At 22.3% G+C, this 24,743-nt stretch overlaps 4 protein-coding genes across 5 annotated transcripts; 1 reads left to right on the forward strand and 3 right to left on the reverse strand.

Moving 5' to 3' along the window:
• Nucleotides 1–425: 425 nt before the first annotated feature.
• Nucleotides 426–7,901, reverse strand: LOC127285168 (membrane-bound transcription factor site-1 protease). The gene is made up of 14 exons (XM_051311024.1): nucleotides 7,668–7,901; nucleotides 7,009–7,570; nucleotides 6,781–6,921; nucleotides 4,921–5,130; nucleotides 4,513–4,697; nucleotides 3,963–4,254; nucleotides 3,617–3,768; nucleotides 3,201–3,481; nucleotides 2,893–3,004; nucleotides 2,507–2,765; nucleotides 1,947–2,221; nucleotides 1,295–1,551; nucleotides 916–1,186; nucleotides 426–837 (listed from the first exon to the last, which is right to left on the reverse strand). The coding sequence occupies exons 2-14, from the start codon at nucleotides 7,549–7,551 to the stop codon at nucleotides 471–473; spliced, it is 3,345 nt and encodes a 1,114-aa protein (XP_051166981.1). The 5' UTR covers nucleotides 7,552–7,570; nucleotides 7,668–7,901; the 3' UTR covers nucleotides 426–470.
• Nucleotides 7,902–8,331: 430 nt separating this feature from the next.
• On the reverse strand, nucleotides 8,332–9,977 carry LOC127285180 (uncharacterized). Its single transcript, XM_051311048.1, has 7 exons — nucleotides 9,821–9,977; nucleotides 9,541–9,744; nucleotides 9,427–9,485; nucleotides 9,226–9,351; nucleotides 8,946–9,125; nucleotides 8,670–8,852; nucleotides 8,332–8,538 (listed from the first exon to the last, which is right to left on the reverse strand). Coding segments are annotated over exons 1-7 (885 nt in total). The 5' UTR covers nucleotides 9,822–9,977; the 3' UTR covers nucleotides 8,332–8,406.
• Nucleotides 9,978–10,110: 133 nt separating this feature from the next.
• On the forward strand, nucleotides 10,111–14,524 carry LOC127285178 (solute carrier family 25 member 16-like). 2 transcript variants are annotated; one of them, XM_051311045.1, is made up of 8 exons: nucleotides 10,111–10,389; nucleotides 10,562–11,125; nucleotides 11,661–11,753; nucleotides 11,827–11,960; nucleotides 12,061–12,246; nucleotides 12,353–12,509; nucleotides 12,766–12,907; nucleotides 13,186–14,524. In XM_051311045.1, the coding sequence occupies exons 2-8, from the start codon at nucleotides 11,077–11,079 to the stop codon at nucleotides 13,358–13,360; spliced, it is 936 nt and encodes a 311-aa protein (XP_051167002.1). In that variant the 5' UTR covers nucleotides 10,111–10,389; nucleotides 10,562–11,076; the 3' UTR covers nucleotides 13,361–14,524. The 2 variants fall into 2 exon arrangements, with proteins under 2 accessions (XP_051167002.1, XP_051167003.1); XM_051311046.1 differs by having other exon boundaries at nucleotides 10,849–11,125.
• Nucleotides 14,525–14,692: 168 nt separating this feature from the next.
• Nucleotides 14,693–23,809, reverse strand: LOC127285179 (serine/threonine-protein phosphatase 2A catalytic subunit alpha isoform). Its single transcript, XM_051311047.1, has 7 exons — nucleotides 23,514–23,809; nucleotides 22,757–22,966; nucleotides 21,137–21,400; nucleotides 18,565–18,737; nucleotides 18,362–18,469; nucleotides 18,173–18,284; nucleotides 14,693–14,927 (listed from the first exon to the last, which is right to left on the reverse strand). The coding sequence occupies exons 1-6, from the start codon at nucleotides 23,613–23,615 to the stop codon at nucleotides 18,212–18,214; spliced, it is 930 nt and encodes a 309-aa protein (XP_051167004.1). The 5' UTR covers nucleotides 23,616–23,809; the 3' UTR covers nucleotides 14,693–14,927; nucleotides 18,173–18,211.
• Nucleotides 23,810–24,743: the final 934 nt, after the last annotated feature.

Genomic DNA, 24,743 nt, shown 5'->3' on the forward strand with positions numbered 1-24,743 from the left:
AGCTAACAATAGATTTAGCAATAATACAATTTATTGTAAAAAAAAATAGTAAAATTCTATATAAATTATTTAAAATTTCTTTCAATGATTAGTAATTAAAAATAATCACTGTAATTTTGTTATCTAAAATGTGAATAAAAAAAAAAGATATTTATGATTAAAGGATACAATCATATTTTATTTAATCGACATAAAATGAATTTTTCTTTTTTATGTGTGAATATTGCATCAAAGATTGAAAAAATTAAAACTATAATTTTTCCTAATTTATTTATATATTAAACAATAATTGAAAAATATTTTCGTAAAAAGAAAGCAAATTCAAAATTAAAAATCGTAAAATAAAAAAAATTTGTTCTTGTGCAGAGTATTAAAAAATAAAAAAAAAAACTTCATTTTGATAATATTAATTTTCTATATCAGTCTATATGTCAAATATATATTATTATTATTATATTATTATAATAAACCTACATCTGAGGCACTTTACGTATAGTGATCACTTGAATAATTCTACGCAATCGTCCAATTGTTCTCTTTCGACGAGATCGTTTAACTCCACAAATACCCCAACGATTGAATGCATAAATTAAAATTCCACAAATAATCATTGTTACGGCAGCATAACTTGGTAATTTGATATTTAACCATTTTTTTGTTTCATCATTATTTGATGATGTTTCTTCAATTATACTCAAGGAATCAATTTGATTTAATGTATCGCTAATAACACCACCACCACGTCTTCTTATCCATGATTTTGAATTTTGTGGCAATGGAACTATTGCCACCACTGATTCCTTTAATGATTTCAATGTTTGTGATTTATGAGAATTTCTGTAATGATAAAATATTTTTTTTTAGATTTATAACAAAATATAGTTGTTTTTTTAAAATAAAAACTGGAAATCATACATTGGAATTGTTTCATTGATTGGATATGGTGTTGCAGGAAGTAAAATTGGACATGGCGTTAGAGGACGAAATCTTTCTTTTCCCATTGTATCATTATTCACAACTTTACTGTGACGACTCAAGTGACTACTTTCAATTCGCTTTGGCAATTCATCTAATTTTGATAAATCGTCATTAATTCCCTTATGACGAGCTTCTTCTTCTTCGAAAATTAATGGTATATGTCCTGTATTTGCGTATTCTAATAAAGCGTCCAGCATCCAGAAGCAAGCTAAAAAAAAGGGAATGTTTTAAATTATTAGAAATCTGAAATAAATAATTTTAAATCATAAAATTATAATAAAGAAATATTAAATTAATTAATTTAAAAAAAACATACGTTTTTGTGAATGAATATCGTCAATACAATTTGAATCACCATAAACAACAATTCTACCAGGAATGGTTGTTGATTTTTCATTATCATCAGTTTCTGTTTCTTTAATTTCACTTTTTTTATTATTTAATTTCTCACTGTTTGTTTGAAATAAGCCTAATACTGGTGTCAATGATGATGTTTTAACATCTGTTTCTAAAAGCAATTCTTCGCCTAAATCATGTAACGAAGCATGCAAAAGAAAACCCTCTTTTGGAAAACTGAAAACAAAAGGAATAAATTATTTTTATTAATTATAATATTATTTAATTAATAACAGTCTTCGAAGTGTAGTTGATTACTAAAAAACCTTTTTTTTAAATTTAAAAGTCTATATTAATTTTTAATTTACTAAACTAAAAGAATTATTAATACAAATATTCAAAAAACAATAAATTAATTTTATTTCGACCTTCTGATTATTCTTTATGATGGTTTAAATAAAAATATTGGAAATAATTGAATTTTCGAAGAATTGAAATTTTTAAAAAAAAATAATTTAATTTTTGAAGAATTATAAAATTAGAATTAAAAAAGTAGTTCTACCGAAAAAAGTATCAAAAGCGTATTATTCCGAGACCTGTAATAATAATAATAATAAAATTGAAATAAATACCGAGCGATGGTTGTTCCAGAAGCATATGTCACTGGCGAATGTTGTCCTAAGACGAATTGACCCTCTCGAACGTTACTACTAAATGCTATACCCCAATTGGAATAAAGTAAATCATTTAAAGCTGGAACATTTGCACCACCAGTATCTGGTATCCACCATTGTCGAGTATTTTCATCATAAAATTTCACTTTCTCCATTACAGTAACATTATACCAATCGGCAAATACAACGACTGACAGGCCCTTTTCTTCCACGTCTTTCTTCAATTTCGTTATCTAATAAAAATATATTAAATTAATTATACAAATTAAATAATAAATTTCAAAAAGGGCTCGTCATTTTCATTATCAATTGTTATTAGTTATTTTATTATTAGAATTGAGCCCTTTTCAAAATTCACGATTCAGTAAAATTATTATTTTTTTTATTCCGAATTATTATTTTTATTATTCCTAATAATTATAATTAATAAAAATGAAACTAATAGCAATAGATGGAAAAAATAATAAACATAAGAAAAATGAGAAATAATTTTTTAAAAAGAATTTTAAACTTTATACCTCTTCGGGAAAGAATTCTTCCTCGCTGTCAACAATAAGTAAGGTACCATAATTTTTTGCATTAAAACAAATAAACGGCGAACCCAATACTTCAAGATAGTAACCACCATTTCGTAAATGTTGATACATTTCTTTAAAATTCGTATGAATATGATCGCCATTCCAATCGAGAGGATCGTTTTTAGCTCTTAAATCATCTCTTGGAAAATAACCAGGTGGATATCGTAAATTGTGATATTGATCCCACAAAATTCTTTTACTAAAAAGAAAAATTAACAACTGAATAATTTAAAACATAAATTAATTTTTAAATTACTTAAAGAATTATTAATACTAATATTTAAAAATAGTAAATTAATTTTTAATTAACATTTTTCTAAACTTACTGTCGAGGTGGAGTTGGTATTATTTTTGCCGTTAGAGATAATTCAACAGTAGATCGTCTTGGTTCTGTTTCACCTGCATTTGATGGCGATTCAATTGTCAGAGAAATATGACCTAAAAATTAATTTCCATATCAAAAATTATTATTTTTTTAATTTTAATTTATTATTAACAACTTAAATTATATAATTTAAATTCTCTCTTCAAATCATGGAAAATTTTTTCAATAAAAAAAAATGATAAATTCAATAATTGTAAATTAATTAATAATTTATTTAAATATTTAATCGAAAAATTGAATTAAAATTACCACGAGCGATTCCACGCCAATCGCTAGCCGATTCTGGTACAGTAATTGAAACGGCAAGCCATCCAGACCAGGGCCAAAGAACATCGCAATGACTCAATGAAACATCAAGTTTTTCTCCATTTCCATCGAGAGTATAGGGATGCCATTTTAAATCCGCCACATAACCAGATACACCCAAACCATTTAAAATTGTTACATTAACAATTGTTGGCATTCCCGTGTGATAAATTGCTTGTGTGCAATAAGGCCACATATACTGACATTCCGTTAGGTCCACGTAACTAGAAAAATAGAAAAAATTAGATATTTCATTTATTAATATTATTTTCATTTTACTGTTATTATTTTGTAATATTTTTATTTTACTATTAATATTTCTAAATACTATTTTTATTTTGCTGTAATATTCAAAATACCTGGGACTTAATGTAACTGTAGGTGTGTAAGAGCGTAAATAAAGAAAAGCACTTAATAAATCTAATCTTCCAGCACCTTGCTCAAACATTCCAACTCCCGGTAATCTGCGAGCGGATTCTAAAAGAGCTTGTTTCATACTTGCCGGTGTTATCTGGATTCAAAAATAAATTAAAAAATTAATTAAAAAAATAATTTAATTGCAGTACGTGATAAAATTGTTTTTATTTCTTAAAATTTTATTTTCAATATTTATTTATTTTTAGAATAAAATCCAGAAATGGTGTTTTAATTAAAAATTTGAAACGAAATAAAATTATTTTAATTTCATTTTTTTGTAATTGTCACCTTTTCGTCTAGTGAGCCATCGGAACAAAGAAAACCACTTGCTAAAAGTGCAACAGCACCAGCAACAACGGGACTAGCGACAGATGTACCAGAAAGTTTTCTACATCCATTTTGCAATGCTGAACCCTGCACTCCTGAGCCGTACATCACTAAATCTGGTTTTACACGACCATAACCAAAGGGCAATTCCCATGTTGTCATTCCACGTGATGAAAAACCGGCAATTTGATCGTCCCAATTAATTCCACCGACTCCAATCACGTCCATTTGATCAGCAGGATTATTCAACGTGCTAGAAAAATAAATTACAACACAATTTTCCATTGTAATTAAATTATTATTTTTTTTTTGACATTTTTCTCCATTGTGTAGTTATTACAAAGTTTAATTAAATTATTTTTATATACTCTTAAATTATTGCAAAGAGGAGAGAGTAAATAAATTATTAATTACGTTATTATTTAATCAAATTATTAAGTTATTTTAAATAAAATAACAAATTTAAAAATAGAATTTTAATTTTTTGAGAAATTTTTATTTTTTTTCTTACCCATATAGAGGACCATCATTACCAATCGCTGATACCATAATAACACCATTGGCAGTAAGTTCCCAAACCTTATCAACAAATGGATGATCCATAAAGTCTGGACCTCCAATACTAAGATTTAATACAGTCACTTTGGTCAATATTGCATAGTTGAATGCATCAAGGAACCACGATGTATAGGAGACCTAAAAATACAATTTTTAATTCAACAAAATACAAATCTGAAAGAATACATACAAAGAAATAAATACAAAAAAAATTAATATATAATATAAAAAGAAATTTATAATACAATACTAAAAAAAAAATAAATTTCTTACCATTCATTACAATAAATAATGGTAATTAATGAACTTAAAAGTAATTAAAAAAAAAAAAAATTTTCCTTAGGAATTTTTTTCTTTTTACCTGAGAATTGGTAAAGACGCGAAAAATATGAAGTTCCGCATCTGGTGCAAGGCCAAAGCATTCTTTCGAAGACGATGCAATAACTCCAGCGACAAATGTCCCATGACCAAGACCATCTTCGACGGTTTTTTCATTAGTCCAATCAGTGCGCTCCTCAATTTTCTTAAAATGAGGATGACTAGCCGCGAGGCCAGTATCAAAAACTGCCACCTTTTTTGAAAGAAAAAAATATATATTTACCAACTAAAAAATTATTTTATTACATTAATAAATTAATCTATTCGAGCTTTTGTAAATTTGTTAAATTAAATTAATATTTTCCTTCGACAATATTTTGTATTCCATTTATGGTCTCTTATAAACGCGGAAGGATGTTGTAATAAATAAATAAAAAAATTAAATTATTAAATTATAGGTCTTATATCGACTTTAAGTCGCAAAAAAAATTCGTTTTAATCAATTTACATACGAAAAAAAGTTTATTTTTTCATTTTAATTAAATTTAATTAAAATAAATATTTAAAAAATATTTTACTTTAAATAACTAATGTTATTAGATACTAAATTCACTTTATTAATTCCTTAATAAAAATAATTGTATAAGAATATTATAAAGAAAATTTATTTCTATTAATTCTGAATCAAACTAAGACAAATTTTCAAATTTTTTATTAAGTAGGACAAATTTCTGCAAAAAAATTCTTAAAGTTCCATTTTTTCAATCATTTTGAAGTCTGATTTAAGCAATTTATTTGAATTTAAAATTTTCGCATAATCAAATCTTTTTTTAGCAATTGAATTGCAGATTTTAAATATGAAATATAAATTTAGGTACTGCAAATTTAAATTGCTGTAGTTTTTTTTAAATTTCTGACAACAATTTAATTTTAGAGTTTTTAGTTAAAACTTTTTTTCACAATTGAATTTTTAAAGAAATATTAAAATTATTAAACATAATTCAATTTTGAAAAAGTTAAAGTTGGAATTTTTAGAATTGAATTTCAAACGTTTTTTTTTATTAATTAAGACTTTCAGATAATTGAATTTTTGAAGAAAATAAAAAAATCATTGAAAATATTGAATTTCAAAAGATTTTGAAAATTTCAGACAATAATTTTTAAAACTTTACAGAATTTATTTATTTATTTAAACAGGCGAAACAAATTATGAATTGAAAATAATATATCAAATAATTTTAGATAATCTCTTTTTTAAAGTAATTGAATTTTAAAAGATTAACAATTTATATTTTTGTAAATAATTAAACTTCAAGTGATTTTTAATTGAAATTTTTCGCTAATTTATGTTGCTAAAGAATTTATTCGAAGTTACAGACAAAAATTGAACTTTAAAAGCTATTAATTAAAAAAATATTTTTAGATAATTTAATTTTCGAATAATATTATAAAAATTATTAAAAAAAAATAATTGAAATTCGGAAGAAGTTTGAAAAAAAAATTGATAGAAATAATTAAATTTTAGGTTTAAAATTGCAATTTTTCAAATTAATTGATTTTCTAAGTGATTTTGAAATGAAATTTTTTGTTAATTTTATTTGCCGTCTTTTTAAAAATTTGTAATTATTGAATTTCATAAAATTTTTAATTGAAAAATAATTTAAGATAATTGAATTTGTAAAGAATTTCATTAAAATTATTGAAAATAATTAATTTAAAAAAGAATTTTAATTAGAAATTTGTTAAATAATTTAAATAAATAATATCTAAAGAAGATTTGCATTGTATTTTAAAAAAAAGACGTATATATTTGAAAAAATTGGTAAAAAATCGAAAAAGTAGGAATTTGAGATTTGAAATTATTTAAAAAAATATATATATTTTTTTTTAACAATAAAAATACCTTTATACCGCGACCAGTCACCCCCATTCCCCACAAAACATCCGCTTGAAGAATACTCGTAATTTGTCGTGGAATTGCACGTAGTAATCTTCTCGATGCATGACGAGAGGGAGTGTGTCCTGTATTTGAATTTGATGTTTTCTGTAAATCAAACAAATTTTTTAATAAACAAAATTCTTCTTCAATTTCTACAAAAAAAAAAAAAAAAAAAAAAAAAGAAAAACTCACAAAACTGTTGATTTTTCGTTTAAAATTCTTATACTCTGGATAACCATCCTCATTAGTTTCAGTGAATTTTAATGTTCTTTTCACAAGTCTTTGTGGTGTAACTCGTTTCACAAGTGGATGATCAATTAAACCACTGAGTCCTGAATATTTATTATCAATTTCTTCTTCAATTAAAACAACATCAAAATCACTTGGAAAACCACTTGCCGGATTAGAACGATTTAAAATTTTCCAATTTTTCACATTTGATGAATTTAAAGCGGCGCGAATATAATTTTCACGTGTTCTTGGCTTATAATAACCTTTAAATACAACAATATATTCATTTTTAATAATACTTGTTGAAAATTGTACTTTGATCTCTTGTGAATTATGTGATGAATTACATAAAATAGAATTGAAATTATTATTTAATTGATAAAATTGGACATTTTCTTTTATTTCATCATTATTATTATTTATTTTTTTGTTGTCACATTCAGTGATAATGATAATATTCATCAATAGAAGAAATATTTCTCTATAAAGTATATGCGGTTTCATACTATATATACTTTTTAACCTGTAAAATATACAAAATGTTAAAAAAAAAAATAGAGAATAAAATAATTATCTAATTTACTATTTATCGAAATAAAAATTGTTTTATATATACGTACTTCGTAAATTTACTCTCATCATTGTTTCATAACCTTCATTATTCCTTCTGTTAGCTCAAATTAATAAAATTGTGATATTTATTTAAAATTATTAATGTACACATCATATTTTCACAACAGAAATTAATTAAATTTTATTTATTGTTACTTTAATGTTAAACAAAGTCGGAAAAAACAAACTTTTCCTGGGTAATTGGTTTGAATATATATGAAAATGTGACGTTTCATTCGAAATTGAAAACAACGAACATAACCAAAAAAAAGTATATACATATATGTATATGCCTTATCTATGACATATATATAATTAAATTAATTCACGTAAATATGTATCATAATAAATAAATTTTTAATAATACTTTTCAGTAAAAATATTCTATTTTAAAAATTAGAAAAATTATTTAAATTCTTAGATAAATATTTACAAAATAAGAATTATTTAATAAAGAGAAAATAAATATATAAAATTCATTAAAAAAAATAATTATTATTATTTAATTATATTTTATAATATATAAATAATATTTTTTAATATTATCTTTTGTTTTTAAATATTATTTTCAGTTAAATTATTCTATTTTAAAAATTAGAAAAATTATTTAAATTCTTAGATAAATATTTTCAAAATAAGAAATATTTTAATAAAGAAAATGAAAATATAAAATTTATTTAGAAAATAAATAGCTTTATTTTATTTTAAATAACATATTTTTTATTTTATCTGTTAAATTTCATCGACTTAATTTTGTGCATTAGAAACTCGTTGAAGCCAAAATACACTTTCGTCTACGGTTTCAGTTAATGGTGAATCTAATTTTCTTAATCCTTTTGGAACTGATAATTGGGCAATTTTTTCTTTACAATTAATTGCCTAAATTATAAAATATAAAATTTATTAATTTCAATTTAATGTATATTAATGTATAGAAAAATATATAATATATTATAAGAATACAATATATAATAAAAATTATGTGAATAAAAATATATTTTTTTAAATACCTGTTGAATTGTTGAAAAATTAATATTTATATTATCAATCATTTCATTCATATTTGATGTTTTTGACCAAGAATTTTGCGGTTCCTTTGAATCAGTGTCGAGATTTTTAAATGATTTTGTAAAATTTTTCAAACTTATTTGACATTTATCACTTTTTATGTCTGGAAGAAATTTCAACTTTTCCTGAAATTAATTTATAATATTTAATAAAAATTATTATTATTATTATTATCATCAAATTAAACAATTAATATAAAATTATATTTAAAAAAATACCTCGTTTAATGTCTCTGGTATATTTTTAAAAGATTTATTTTTCGTATCAAAATTTTTCGTTTCAATATCTTTAACATTTTTTCTAATTTCTTCGATATATTTTTTTGTTTCCACTTGTGTTAATTTTGTATTAAGACTAAAATCATTTGGTAAAATATTCACATCTCTCTCAAAATAGCTCTGGAAAAAAAAATAATTAAAAATGAAATATAAATAAAAAAAAGAATAGTTAAATTAATAAATAAATTAAATTGAAATTATTAATTAATTAACAAATTACTTGTAATGTATCGTTGACAGACGTATCATTTGATTTATCCTCTAGTTTTTGATTTGTATTAATATTTTTTATAAACAATAATAATAATTTAAGCGTACTTTGTTGATTTCTAAATGAACATTTGCCCTAAAAAATAAAGTAAATATTTTTTTAATAATAATTAAAAATTGTATAATATTTATTAAAAATTAATAAACTTACCAATAATTGTTCTTTATCACGGCAAATACCAATTTGTGAATAATATTTAAATAACTCTTCTGAAAATTAATATTTCATTAGAAATAGAATAAATAATAATATTAATAAACTAACCTTCTAGTGCTTCGCCTTTTAATTTATTTAAAAGAGGTAGGGATATTTTCGAATTTTGTTGAAGAAGCCAAGACAATAAACAAATTCGATTGTCACCACTGAGAATTTGTGTTTCAATGTCCTTTGAATTTATTAATGTTATCTTTGGATATTGTAATTGCACTAAAGCATTGTAAATATCCATCATAACTTTTTCATTATTCACTAAAAATATATAATTAATTAAAAAAAACAAACAAATCTTTTTTTTTTAAATTAAACTATTAAAAAAATCACTTACTTGTTATTGTCTATTGTAAAGATTATTTTTTTTTATATATTTATTTGTTTTTAACTATTTTATTAATTTTAAAAAGACAAAAAATAAAAAAGTTAAAAAAAATGTAAACAATCAACTGTTTTTAGGTTAGAAATGTCGATATTTAACAAAAATTTCGATATAACTAGAGACTTGCTTTTTGATTGGTGAATGCAATTTCCAGTAATATTACCAACCAATCAGAAATCAAATTCGAAAAAATTGAATTTTAATCGATATATTGTCGATTTAAATTCTATAAACAATAACAAAACAAAACGTTATTAAGCAAAATAGAAAGAACAAAAGACTGAAGAAAGTGTAAATTAAATTTTGAATTAATTTTGTTTTAAATAAAATACATTTGTGAATGCGTTTAAAAGAGATATTTACTTATTGAACTTAACCTCTATATCAGAACTGAATATCAAAATAAGAGATAAATATCAAAAGGAAATTATATATATTCTGTTAATAAAAATCATATCAAGAGATAAATATAACAGATTTGTAAATATAATGTGAAATATAATTAAAAACATATTCAACAAGTAAGTATTATTTATTTCTATTTTCAATTTTGTATTTTTTTTAATCAATCAAATGAAAAATAATTAACATTATTTATATTTATTAATATAAATAACAGTGAAATACTATTTAAAGATTATATATTTTTTTTTTTTGGAAAATATTTTTGCATTATTAATATTTGTATTTCAGTTTACGAACAATGGCGCTTGTTTAAATTTAAATATTTAAATAAATTTTAATTAATATTTATTACTTTTAAATGATAATAACGATTGCAAACTCATTAGAGAGAGAAAAAAGTGTAATTTTAAAAATTATTCCCAATGAAAAAAAAAAGGGTAAATTATATTCATTGTATTAAAAAGGAAAACCTGTATACAAAATACAATATACCATTTATGGTGTAAAATATAATATACACAAAATATAATAGACATAACCTACATTTTTGACATTCTTTTAAACATTCTCTTCAGTAGAAAGAGTAGAAACGTCAGTCAAGGTCACTGACCTTGTTCATGTTTCTTGAGGCTTGAAAAGAAATATCCAGCTGAAAGTTTTACACACCAGTTCAACATTGACTTCATTCGAAGAATCAAAAACACGTCTCTAGTTTTCGGGGGTTTTTTTTTTTAGAAAGGATTTTTTAAAATTATTTTTCCTGTGAAATAAATGTGTTTTTATGGAGAAATAACAAAAAAACAATGAGTGACAAAAATTTGGAATTTGTAATGAAAAGTTTGCTTGCTGGCGGTAAGTGGTCCATTTTGTTCATCAGTGAAATTTTCACGTGTATTTTATTATTACAGTTATTTCCGTTTTATTATGAAAAAAAAGAGTGTCAGGCTTAACTTTCTAAAAGATTCTCAACTTTCTTATTTTTGAATTTATTCTTAGCAAAAAAAAAATTAATTTCATCAATTTTTGAATAAAAAATATTTATTTTTACAATTTGTTTTTTTATTAAATAAATAAATTTCTTTTATTAAATTAAAATTAATTTCTAATTTTTTTTTGTTTCATTTATTTTATCTTTTTTTGAATATTAATTTTTATTTTCACAATTTGTTTTTGTTTTTTTTCCCTATATTAAATTAAAATTAATTTCTAATTTTTTTTTTTGTTTAATTTAAAAACAAATTTTTATCTTTTTTCGAATAATTTTTATTTATAAAATTTGTTTTTTTTTTTATTAATTTTTTGAAGACAAAAATTCAGTTCAATATTTTATGATTTAATTATCAATTTTTAAATTAATTTTCTTTTCTTTTAAATATTTATAATTTAGGAGTAGCTGGTATGTGTTCGAAAACAACAGTGGCACCACTCGATAGGATAAAAATTTTATTACAAGCACATAATTCACATTATAAACATTTAGGTAAGAAATTTTGCAAAACTAATTGATATGAGAAAACAAAAAAAATAAAAAATTTCTATTTTCTTCTTTAAAGGAGTTTTCTCAGGACTGAGAGAAATTATTCATAAAGAAACTTTTATTGCACTCTATAAAGGGAATTTTGCGCAAATGATTAGAATTTTCCCATATGCAGCTGCACAATTCACATCATTTGAATTTTATAAAAAGGTAATTCTTCCAAGAGAGATTTCTTTCTCTTTTTTTAAGATAATAAATACTTTTTTTTCATCGGAAGCCTTTGTTTATTCTAATTGAATAATTTGAACAGTATTTAGAAACAATATTTGGAAGTAAAAATCAATTTGACAAATTCATAGCCGGATCTGGAGCGGGAATAACGGCTGTTGCTTTAACTTATCCTCTTGATACAATTAGGGCACGATTAGCTTTTCAAGTAACTGGCGAACATGTTTATTCGGGTATTACACATACGGCAGTTACAATATTCAAAGAGGTATTATTTTTCTTTTTATAATGAATTTTTTATTTTTATATTTAATTTATTGTTTTCTTAATTTGTTAAAAATTTTAAAAAGTTAATTTAAAAATTAAATTTACAGGAAGGAGGGGCAAAAGGTCTTTATAGAGGATTTTTACCCACAATTTGTGGAATGATACCCTATGCGGGATTTTCATTTTACAGTTTTGAACAACTTAAATATTTATGTATGAAATATGCACCAACTTATTTTTGTGATGAATGTAACACGAATACTGGTAAGATTTTTTAAAAAAATTTTTTTTAAATATGTAATAATTAATAAATAACACTCATAATAATTAGTAATAATTATTTTGATCCTAGTAATAAAAAAATAATTATTATAAAAATTAGTAATAATTATTGTAATAATTAGAAATAATTATCACAGTAATTAGTAAAAATTATAATAAATTTTTTTTTTATTTATCATTCTTGCAATTTAAAAATATTTATATTTAGTTAACGTATTTTTTTTTTAAATATTTTAAGGTGGATTGGTTTTAAAATTACCGGCAAAATTATTGTGTGGTGGAATTGCAGGTGCAATTGCACAAAGTTTCTCTTATCCTCTAGACGTTACTCGCAGACGAATGCAGTTGGCGATGATGAATCCAGAAACACACAAATACGGGTATTTTTATCACGCTAATATAAATTGCAAAATAATTTTTTTTAGCAATTTCTAATTTTTCTATTTTTAAGAAATATAAATTTTTTTCTACTATTTAGTATTTATAATAATAATAATTATTATTATAATTACAACAACAACAATAATAATAATTATAATTACAATAATAATAGTTATTATTATTATTATAATTTCTAAATACAAATATTTTATTTAAACAGTAATTTTTTTTATCTTGAATTTATTTTTATTTAAAAAAAAACAAAATAATTGTTTAGATCCGGCATGTTATCAACGATGAAGATTATTTACCTTGAAAATGGATTGACAAAAGGTCTTTATCGAGGAATGTCGATAAATTATCTTCGTGCAATTCCGATGGTGGCAGTGAGTTTCACAACTTATGAAGTAATGAAGCAATTACTTCACTTAGATACAGGAATGAAAATTTAATTAGCATAACAAAAAAAAGAGAAGAAAAAAAATTAGACATTTTAAAGGAACTGCTTTTTTTTTGCAGTATCATACAATTTTTAAAAGGACCATAGTAAATATTTTCACAAAATGTACATATAAAATAATTTTTTTTAAACTTCAATATCAATTTTTAAAATACGAGGTTAACTATTTTTTTATGCAGAAATTTTTTAATAATGAAATTATTGATTAAAAATGTTTATTTTTCTTTCTTTTTTAGAGATGAAATGATAATTTTTTTTTAAATATTATCATAATCACGAGGCTCTTAAAATTTGTTTGGTACAATATTATTAATTTTTAATTGTTATTTAGTAAATAATAATTAACACGTCTCAGGAAAATTGTTATTAAAAGAAAACTTTAACATTGTTATTATAATTATTATTACTATTATTGAAATAACAATAATTATTCTAATTGTTATTTAATAATGGTAAATATAATAATTATTCAAAAAAAAAATAGTACAATTCTTCATTAATTATTCAATATTAGTACAATTTTTCATTTAATAATTAGATAATAGTGTATATAAAATACATCAATTAATTATTTAATGATATGTACTCGCAAAACAATTTTTAAACAAAAAAATTTACTAGAACATCTAAAACTTTTTCTTTTTAAATTCTCAAAATTCTTAGATACTACAGTAAAAATTTTTAGTCGTTTTATATTGAAAAAAATTTTTTGCGTGTAGAATAATTAATTGATAAAATTGACTGAAAGGATAATCAAAATAAGAATTATAAACAAAAACTTGTATATCAAATAGAATATCAAAAAAAAAAAAAAAAAAAAAAAAACTATTTTATCGTGTAAAAGAATTTCTATATTTTTTATATATTTTTCTATCACTATAAATATACTAGATATTTGTGTAATAATGGGCCAGTTATTAAAAATCATTGAAATTGCGCAACAAAAAACGTGTATAGATTCTGATGTCACCAGATTTTATCTGCGATAAGTCAAAGGTGACAAATAAGTTAAAAAAAATCGATAAAACATTTTTTTCGAAAATTTTTACGTGAAAATATCATGGCAATTTTTCTATAAATAATTTTTTAATTATTATTTTTTTTTTTAAAAAAGTGAAAAATAACTCTGTACAATCGAAATAAAATATTTTCAGAATTTCTTTATTTTTAATTTTCAATCGATTACTTATAGATATTGTAAATTAATTAAAATTGAATTAAATTTCTTTTAAAAAAAATTGAAATATAAAAAAAAACATTATTATACAATATACACATTTTTCTTTTGAGGAAAAAAAAAATAATCACTTTTATTTATATGGGCTTAAAAATGTCTATACTTTCATAATGTGGAGCTGGTTTAATATAATCAATTGATAATTCTTGATTGTTAAAATTGAGTTTTCCATTTTTTTCTTCCTTTGGAATGAATACAAAAACATTGTAAGTTTTCATTGGATTCGGATGACTGTAATATGCAAATGAATCTTTAAAAGGACCATCTATAATTTCTACCAATTGTCCAGGATAATATATAGGATCCTTTCTAATATCCGATCCTATAAAACAAAAAACAAAAAAAGAAAATGTTAAAATTTTTTTGCAAATTAAAAAAAGAATCTAAATTAAATAATTTCTATTTTTTTTTCGAAATTTTAAATTAATTTTTTTTCACGTTTTGGAAAAGAAAGAAATTAAAATTTATTACCTGATATTTTAATCACGAGAATAATAATAATAATAAAAGTGGCACTGATAAAAAATTTCATATTCACTATTAAATGTTAAACTTTATATGTTCAAAAAGTGAATTAGTTCCAGCAAAGTCGAAGAATATCTGTCGAATTGAACGCTAACGCTTCCTAACAGTTAAAAATTTGCTGACTTTTTTAATGACAAAGCAAATAGTTTAGAAATCGACAAAGCTATAGAAATAAAATAAAATTTTAATTACGAAAGTTAAATCTATTTTTAAATACTCACCGCAGTGTAAAATTTTCTTTTTTCCTAAACTTAAATAATTATTTTTTAATTATGTTAATTAAAACAACAATTGTTGAGAATAAAAATTAATCAAAGTCCGAGTACAACAGCTTTCTTTTATTTTTTTTTTTTTAATCATTTTGTTTCATTTCGGCAAAGTGACAATAATTCTAAGCTCAAAAAACAATGTGAAAGTTTTTTTTTTTTTTTTTTGTTTTTCTCCATAAAATTGAAACTATTACAAATTTGACGAAAAGACACGCGTTTATAAGAAAATGTATATTAATTAACAAAGTAATTAAAGAACTGAGAAAAAAAAAATACATTCAATTTTTCATTATTTTTTTTTTTCAAATATGAAAATTTCCCATATTTATTTTTTCAAGTTCTTTTTTAGAAAATTTTACCTTGTAAATTGAAATACAACAATAAAATTGTACACTTTTATCTATAATACAATTTTATCAAATTAATTATAGAAATACGAGAAAATCAAAAAACTCACATTTCTTTGTTTCTTTTTTTTTTTTGACAAAAATGTCAAATGAAAATTATTTAAGGAAAAAATTAATAAACGCACGTAAGACACAAAATTTGTTAAGAGTGTCTGAAAAACCGTTTTATATAAAATATGAAAATTATTTTCAAGGCATATTGTTTATGACAAAATAGTTTACCTGCAATAGAAAAATTAATTTTGTTTCTATTTTCAAAAATTGTTTAATTTAAGATTCAAATATTAAGAAAAAATTGTTAATTTTACTTAATTCCCAATTTTTCAATAATTGTTAAATTAAAAAAAATAAATTTTAATTAAAAATAAAAAAAAAAAATTTTGCAGGTGAACTAAGTCAAAAATTAATTTATCACATATTTAATTTCATCTTTTTTTTTTCTTTAGTCACGTTTCATTAATCTTACGTGCGCAAATTTTTTTCACATTCTATTTATATATTTATATATGTATTTATACTAATTATAGCGAAAACGGGTAACAAAAACTTTACAAAGAAAAAGTGTAATATAAAAAAAGGTTTCACAAATTATTTTGTCTATACACGTAAAATTAAACTGAACATTCTTTACGCATTCGATATATATATATATATAACATGTAAAAATTCAAATTTTGTGATAGTGCAAAAATTTAATAAAAAAAAAATTCATGTAAAGTGTAATAATAAATATATAGAGCAAATATAAAATATTATCTATACAATTTCTAATGACTATTTTTTAAACTTCATTCATATTTAAACTATTTTTTTTTTGTCAACTCATTCAAATTTTTATAATAAACTTTTTTTTTTAATCTCTAAAATTATCACGCATTCCAGTCATTAGAATTTATATTTGTATAAACAAAAAAAAAAAAATTTTTAATGGAATTCATTAATGAGTTTAAATTAATAATGACGAGTTTAAATATAGAAAATAAAAAAAAAATGCTCAGTCTGCGTCACTATTGCGTGTATTTGTTTTTTTTTCTATGCCTTTCACGTCCATCTTTTTTTTTTCTTATAATAATCATAATAATAATAATAATAATTATAATAATAATAATAATAAAGATAAGAAAGCCACCGCTCTAGAAATACTACTTGTAATTATTCATTATGCATATAGTCGATTTGCATGCTTTTAAATTTTTTTGTTTTAAATTTTGGTCTAAAAAGAGCCAAACATTTAAGTCCGTGCCTTCTTTAACTATTGTATCAATTTTTTTTTGTTTTTTTTTGTTTTTTTTTTTTTTTTGACACAAAAGAAATTGGGTTTTGGCTTGCATTATACATATGTTTATTCATCAAAGCTTCACTTATACTTAGCAATTAGTAAAAAGTTGATCAGTATCGTCACGAACAATCTATTCTCAATTTTAGGTGCGTATTTTTTCTTTTTTCTTTTTTTTTTTTTTTTAACAAAAGTTCGTCATCTAGGATTGATGCAAAAGTGTTTTGTTTCGATAATATATTATTATTATTATTGTTTCGATAAAATATTATAGTTTTTTTTTTTTTTCTTAAAAAAGTTATTGTTTCATTAGATTGTAAATTACGAGATTTTTTTTATGATTGTATTTTTAGTTATCTTATTTTCTATTTTATGAAAAATTTTTTAGATTTAAAGAAATGTATTTTTTTTTTTTTTTTGATGAAAAATGAAGTTATTCACACCGTTGCATCAACCCATCAATTTTGTTTTTCTTTTTTTTTTGTGAATCAACATGCATTTACGGATTGCGTGCTCCGTTCATATCAATCATATAATGCGAAACGCTCTTAAATATACAAGATTCCAAATCTCGAATGACAAACGTTTTTCCTTGTTTTTCTCACTGGAGAACAACTCGTAAAATGAAAATGAGTATACTCGAATTTTCAATGGATTTTTTTTTTTATGTATGCCTATCCGCGATCGAATTAGAAGCAGTACATTTTGAAAACATTATTAAGACTCAAGTTTTTGTTGTGTAAAATTCATTTAGTGAAACGATTTTTTTTTTCGGTTGGCGTAAATATCTTATTGAGTCTCTACATGTATGGTATGGATTTTTAAACATATTGCACGCGATTATTTTTTTTTTGAATGCTCCCTCGACAATTAAAAAGAGAGGAACGCACCTTTTCGCGAGCCATCATATAATACTTGGTGACTATATTTATATTTATATATATATATATATTTATTTATATATGACGAGTAAGACTCAAGAAGAGTCCTTACACTCATCCCGATTGTTTTATTTATTTTTTTAAATTCTTGTGTCTTAATTGTTTCCATATCATCGCTATAAAATCAGATTTGTTTTTCCTTCTCCTACCTCAAAAAAAATTATCATCGACTGCCATTTTCGATCATTTTACATGAAGTAATCGGGCGTCCTTCTCGTCACGTGTGGTTCACCACGTCTTGGTGCTGGATCAAACTGCAAGCTAAGATGGAGAAAAATTAATTTACATTTTTTAATCTAACAAATTAATAAAAAAAAATTGTTTTTTTTTTTACTTACAATGAATATTTCAATGCATCATCTAGTTCCATAATTGCAGCTTGATTACCACAGCGATAACAATAATTGGGAGCGGAGAATATAGTTACAACGTTTCGATCGTGACACCTGTGGAGATAAAAAAAAAAAAAGATAAAATAAAATAAAAGATAATAGAAAAATAAAAATGAAATTAGAAATACGAATTTTATTTTGATACGTACCAATTATAACCCTCCATAACCAATTGATGCGCTCGTGAAACGAGTGTTAAGCCATTCGAATGATTAAACGTTTCAGAAATATCCTGACCGAATGTGTAACCCGCTCCACGTGGAGAAATACCCCATCCTCCTCTGTCATCGGGATCTGACCACAATAGATCGCACATAGGACCCTGAATATTAAAATAATTATTCTTTACTTTTTCCCTTCTTTTTTTTCACGTTAATTTTGATTATTTACTATCGTTTAAAAATTAATTAATAAAAATTCAGACATCGGATCGACTTTACAGAACAAAAAAAAGTCGATTTACATCCACACAAAAATTTGAAAAAGTAGATTTTTTTATTTCAAATAAATTTAATTAGTTAATAAGTATTTTGTTTTAAATAACGAATGTTATTAGATATTAAATCCATTTTATTAATTTCTCAATTTTAAATAAACAGGACAAATTTCTAAAAAAAAAAAAATTTGAAAACAATTCAATTTTAAAGTTTTCATTGAAACTTTTTTTAAATAATTAAATTTTTAAAAACATATTAAAATTATTAATAATAATTGAAATTTGGAAGAGTTATTTTTTTTTTGGAAATAATTAAATTTCAAAAGATTTTGTTAAATTTCAGACAATAATTAAATTTTACAGAATTGAAAATAATTTATCAAATAATTTTAGATAATTTTTTTTTTTAAAGTAATTGAATTTTCAAATATTTACCATTCAGATTTTTAAAATTAATTGAACTTCAAGTGATTTTAAATTGTAATTTTTTTGGTGATTTCAGGCCTTGGATCGACTTTAAGGAGCGAAAAAGTCGATTTTTTAATGTAATTAGTTAATAAATATTTTACTTTAAATATTTAATGTTATTGTATATTATTTAATTTAATTTTTCATTCCTTAATAAAAATAATCCTACAAGAATATTATCAAGAAAATTTATTTTTAATATTTCAAAACCAAACTAAGATAAATTTTCAAAATTTTAATTTATTAGGACAAATTTCTGCAAAAAAAAATTTTTTTAAAGTTCCATTTAAAAATTTTTTCAAAGTCTGATTTATGCAAATAATTTGAATTCAAAATTTTTGCACAATTTTTAGTTTTAATGAAAAAAAAAAAAAATTTGGGAAAATATTTAAATTTTTTTTAAATAACTGAATTTTTAAAGAAATATTAAAATTAATAATTGAATTTTTGGAAGAGTTACAGTTGAAATTTTTTGGAAATAATTGAATTTCAAAATATTTTGTAAAATTTTACAGAATTGAAAATAATTTATCAAATAATTTTTGCTAACATTTTTTAAAAATAATTGAATTGAAAATAGTTTAAGATAATTAAATTTATTAAGAATTTCATTCAAATTATTTGAAATAATTAATTAAGAAAAAATTTTTTAGTTAAATTAATTTTAATTTAATTTTTTAATTTGTTAATTGAAAAAAATATTCAAAGATATAAAAATTAAGAAATTCAAATAAAAAATTATATTTCAAAAACTATTTAAATGTATAAAAATGAAGTATTAGTTTAATAATTCTTGAAATTGAATATATATATGAGAGATTCTTTTTCAATCGCCCCAGCCCAAAAAGTCAATGTTCTGGGATTGGCTTCATACTTTGGTAAATTGTTGTCCTATATGATAGTAATAAATCCCTAAAATATAAACTCATTAAAAAAATATTTGTAGAAAGTAGAGGGGGTTGAAGTTTTGACGTTAAGGGTAACATTGTCATTTTCAAATCCGTTTAAATATGACAAAAGTTAATGGATTTTAATTTATCTATAATGAATTTTATTGCATTTTTCACGTACTTTTCAAAAATGTATACAAAATTTAAAAAAAAAAAATTTTGACCCCTTTTTTTCAAAATCAACCCTTATTTTTCGATTTTCACCCCTTCGGGAATTTTTTTTTGTTTTTTTTTTATTTTCATTGGAAAGCTGAGGTTTTTTCCCATGAGCTATGTAAATATGAAAATGGGACAACAATAATTTTGTGAGAAACATAATATTAAATTAGGCGGTGCCTATCTAAATCCTCAAAGATGATCTCCAGGTACACCCCTTATCGGCACCGCCTACTTTAATATTCTGTTACTCACAAAATTATTGTTGTCCCATTTTCATATTTACATAGCTCATCGGAAAAAACCTCAGCTTTCCAATGAAAATAAAAAAAAAAAAATACCCGAAGGGGTGAAAATCGAAAAATAAGGGTTGATTTTGAAAAAAAGGGGTTAAAAAATTTTTTTTTTTAAATTTCGTATACATTTTTGAAAAGTACGTGAAAAATGCAATAAAATTCATTATAGATAAATTAAAATCCATTAACTTTTGTCATAGTTAAACGGATTTGAAAATGACAATGTTACCCTTAACGTCAAAACTTCAACCCCCTCTACTTTCTACAAATATTTTTTTAATGAGTTTATATTTTAGGGATTTATTACTATCATATAGGACAACAATTTACCAAAGTATGAAGCCAATCCCAGAACATTGACTGTTTGGGCTGGGGCGATTGAAAAAGAATCTCTCATATATATATATATATTTACCTCGTGAGGAACTTCTTGAAGACGATCTAATGCACGAATGTGATCCAGCGTGTCGATCGAGGGCGAAAGACCACCATGTAAGCAGAAGATTTGTCCATCCACCAAGGCCGTCAATGGCAGATAATCAAAAAGATCCGTGAAGAATTTCCATACATTTGCATTGCCATACTTTCGTAAACATTCATCATAAAATCCATAAACTTGTGTGATTTGTCTTGACTCATGATTCCCACGTAAAATCGTTATTCTCTCGCGATATCTCACCTACACATATAAAAAAAAACAAAAAAATTAAAAAAAAAAGCAATTTGTAAATTTGTAAATTAAAAATTTTAATTTTACAAAAGGCATAATTTAAAAAAAAAATAATTAAATTTCCTATCAATTTATTAGTAAAATACCAGCAAATTTTTGAATAAACAATTTAAGGACTTATCAAAGTTTTTCAAGGTCTAAAATAACTTTTTTTTCAATCTTCACTTGAAACTATGAAAATATTTTTTTATACAACAATTTTTACATAACAAAATTACTATAGAATTTTTGTTCGTGAGAATTTTTATTTTAATCATTTAATTAACATGATTTTTTTTATTTAAAAGAATTTTAATTAGAATTTTAATTTAATAGAATTCACATTTAATTGAATTTCAGGTGATTTTGAATTTTTAAATGAGAGAAATTCTAATTCAGGGTATTTATAATTTGTTCGAACTTTTATTTGTACAAAATTTTTAATTGATAGAATTTTTAAGTAGTCAAATTTTCTTTTATTTCTAAATTATAAATAGCTGAATAAATAATTGACAAAAAAATATTTCGGTGTAATTTTCAAAAATTGATCAATCAGAAATTATCAAAGAAAATCGTAATTGATTTTTAAAATTTCGCCGAAATCTTTCTATCGATTGTTCGGTTATTTGTAATTTCGGACAAATAAAATTGCAATTTCATAAAAATAAAAATTCAGACAAATTAAAATTCGGTGAATTGGAATTTCTGTCAATTAAAAAATTCATTTCAATGAGAATTAAAAATTAAATTTCTTTAAAAATATTTTGTTATGTAAAAATTTGTATAAAAAGAAAATCTGTTAAATTTTAATTGGAATATTAAAAATTCGTCTAAAAAAAAATAATTATCTCCAATAATGTACTTTAAAATAAAAATTATAATTAATGATTTTTATGGGAAATTCATGCGCACCAGAAAAATATCAAGAAAGAAAAATAGGAAATTTGAAAGAAAAATCGAGAATTTTTAGTAATTTACAAAATAAAAGGTGGAGTATTTGTCAGGAAAATTGAAAATTTTGCCCACTTTGTAATTACTAAATAAATTTTAGAACTTTCAAAAAAATTAGAATATGCGAAAAAAATGTTTTAAAAAACGAGAATTTTAAAAACATGAAAGCAAATTAAAAAATTAAGAAATTGAAAGAAAAAATGATAATTTTAGCAAATTTCAATTAAGATAATTTGAAGAATTATTAAAAAAAAAAAAATAAATAAATAAATAAAAAACATGAGAATTTCATAAAAATGAAGAGAAATTTCAATTTCCGCTAAACATCCTGTAATAAGTTTTACATTAATAGATTTTGTTTTTTTTTTTCCTTACCTTAAGAGCTACAAGAAGTGTCACAGTTTCAACCGAATAATAACCACGATCTACATAATCTCCCATAAATAAATAATTTGTGTCAGGAGATTTGCCACCTATTCGAAAGAGTTCCATTAAATCGTGAAACTGTCCATGAACATCTCCGCAAACTGTTACTGGACATTTCACTTCTTGTACATTCGATTCCTTGGCTAAAATTTCTTTCGCCTGAAAAAATGAAAAACGATAAATATAAATTAAAAATTTATACAAACAAATTTCAAATTTTTCCTTTAGAAAAAAAATTATCTTGCATTTGTCAAATAAAATAATTATTTTATTTCGTTTTTATTAATTTTTGACAAATTTGTTTTTTTGAATATTGAAATTTCCAAAAATTATTAAAATTCGCAAAAATTTAACGACTAGAAAATATTTTGCAAATTGTAATAAATGAATTTTAATAAGGAAAAAAAAATTATTTAATTTTTGTTATCCTGGTCTTGAAAAATTAAATTCAAAAAAAAAAAAAAAACCTATTAATATTCTCGATATCAAAAAAAATAAATTAGCTATATTCCAATAATAACGTGTTGGCTTAGTGATGCTTTATAGGGAACGGCTATAAATTCTCGATCGTTAACAATCGTAAGTACCTGTTGAAGTTTTTTTTTTTTTTTTATTCACAAAAAAAAAGAAAACACTCGCGAAACATGAAATGCATAATTTTTCTTTTCTTCTTGAAATTGAATAATTTGTTGTAAAATATATATACCTTGTCACAGAGAGTTTTCACTTGGCTTTCTGTCAGTTGTTTGCAGTCATTCAACTGTTCTATCCACTGGTCAAGTTCTTTGAGGGATGCTTTTTCCTCCATTTTATGAATCTGTTAAATTATTAGCTAATAATATAAATTTAACACTAAGCACATGTAATTCGGTACTTGTAGTTTTTTTTTTTTTTTTTTTTGGAGGCTATCGATAAATTTAAATCATTCAATTTTAATCCGGCAGTCCCTCAACTACACAAATATCCCAATTGAGAGTACACTCACAAAATGGCCGCTCGCTGCCGTTTGTGACGTCATGTTTTTTAAATACGCGTGCGCAAAAAAATTTACTAAAAAAAAAAACACCTAGTTAAAAAAAAAACGAGAGAAAATAGTGTGAAATTAATTTGAAAAATGTTTTAATTATCCATGATGATGTGTTGTCGAAAAAAAAAAAATTTGTACTATTTAATTGAATCACGTGGTATTTTGTTAATATCTCTAGAAAAGGATTAAATTACCGGTGAGTTTTTTTTTTTTAAGGAAAATAACTAGATTTGATTGTTTTTGATTGGTTAACAATAATTCCGGAATTTACTATCCAATAGAATGATTTTTATTTAAATGTGTTTTGTAAACTAAAAATTTTTAGGTTATGAATGACAAGTTTCAGAAAAAAATATATATATAGAATTAATTTACATAAATGTGATATTTTTTTTTATTAAAATGTTTTTAGTTTATTGTAAAGAAAAAGTTGTTTTAATTATTGATAGTATATTTTTGAATTTTTACCTATTATGAGATTTTTAAACAATTTTCTTTTAAATATAATTAAAAAACAAGAATCTAATTTCTACGTGTGACAAAACAAAAATGATTTTTTTTTTAAATTGAAAAACTAAAAAGGTAATAGTATTTTTATTTTATTTAATGTGGAATTTATATAACCTATTTCCGAATTTTCACATTATGGCATTTTTAAACAATTTTTTTCTAAATGCAATTAAAAAAAAAACAAGAATATAATTTTCTTCATAATTACGTAACAAAAATTCATTTTTTTTTTAAATTGAAAAAGTAATACAGTATTTTTATTTTATTTAATATGGAAGTTTATTTGATTACAATATTAATATTATTTTAATAATAAAATATTTTTAAAAAGTATATAGGAAACATTAAATGTAGCTTTAGTTATATAAAGTTTGTCATTAAAAAAAAAAAATGATTGTG

Source organism: Leptopilina boulardi, unplaced genomic scaffold (genome assembly GCF_019393585.1).
Source record: "Leptopilina boulardi isolate dan_hultmark-lab unplaced genomic scaffold, ZJU_Lbou_2.1 LbouV2_330, whole genome shotgun sequence".
NCBI lineage: Eukaryota > Metazoa > Arthropoda > Insecta > Hymenoptera > Figitidae > Leptopilina > Leptopilina boulardi.

Bases quoted from the DNA above. Each gene is read 5' to 3' on its own strand.
- LOC127285180 (XM_051311048.1), bottom strand. The intron at 9,486-9,540 runs GTTAGTTTATTA...ATTAATTTTCAG, and splicing joins AAAAGGCGAAGCACTAGAAG to AAGAGTTATTTAAATATTAT. The intron at 8,539-8,669 runs GTATTTAAAAAA...TTTATAATTTAG, and splicing joins ATTTTTCAACAATTCAACAG to GCAATTAATTGTAAAGAAAA.
- LOC127285168 (XM_051311024.1), bottom strand. From the start codon at position 7,551: ATGAAACCGCATATACTTTATAGAGAAATATTTCTTCTATTGATGAAT. The intron at 4,698-4,920 runs GTAAAAAGAAAA...TTGTATTTTTAG, and splicing joins GCGTCTTTACCAATTCTCAG to GTCTCCTATACATCGTGGTT. The intron at 3,769-3,962 runs GTGACAATTACA...TTTTGAATCCAG, and splicing joins ATGGCTCACTAGACGAAAAG to ATAACACCGGCAAGTATGAA.
- LOC127285179 (XM_051311047.1), bottom strand. From the start codon at position 23,615: ATGGAGGAAAAAGCATCCCTCAAAGAACTTGACCAGTGGATAGAACAG. The intron at 22,967-23,513 runs GTATATATATTT...TCATTTTTTCAG, and splicing joins TGAAAACTCTCTGTGACAAG to GCGAAAGAAATTTTAGCCAA. The intron at 18,285-18,361 runs GTAAGTAAAAAA...TCTCCATCTTAG, and splicing joins GATGCATTGAAATATTCATT to CTTGCAGTTTGATCCAGCAC.
- LOC127285178 (XM_051311045.1), top strand. From the start codon at position 11,077: ATGAGTGACAAAAATTTGGAATTTGTAATGAAAAGTTTGCTTGCTGGC. The intron at 11,961-12,060 runs GTAATTCTTCCA...TAATTTGAACAG, and splicing joins CATTTGAATTTTATAAAAAG to TATTTAGAAACAATATTTGG. The intron at 12,247-12,352 runs GTATTATTTTTC...TTAAATTTACAG, and splicing joins CAGTTACAATATTCAAAGAG to GAAGGAGGGGCAAAAGGTCT.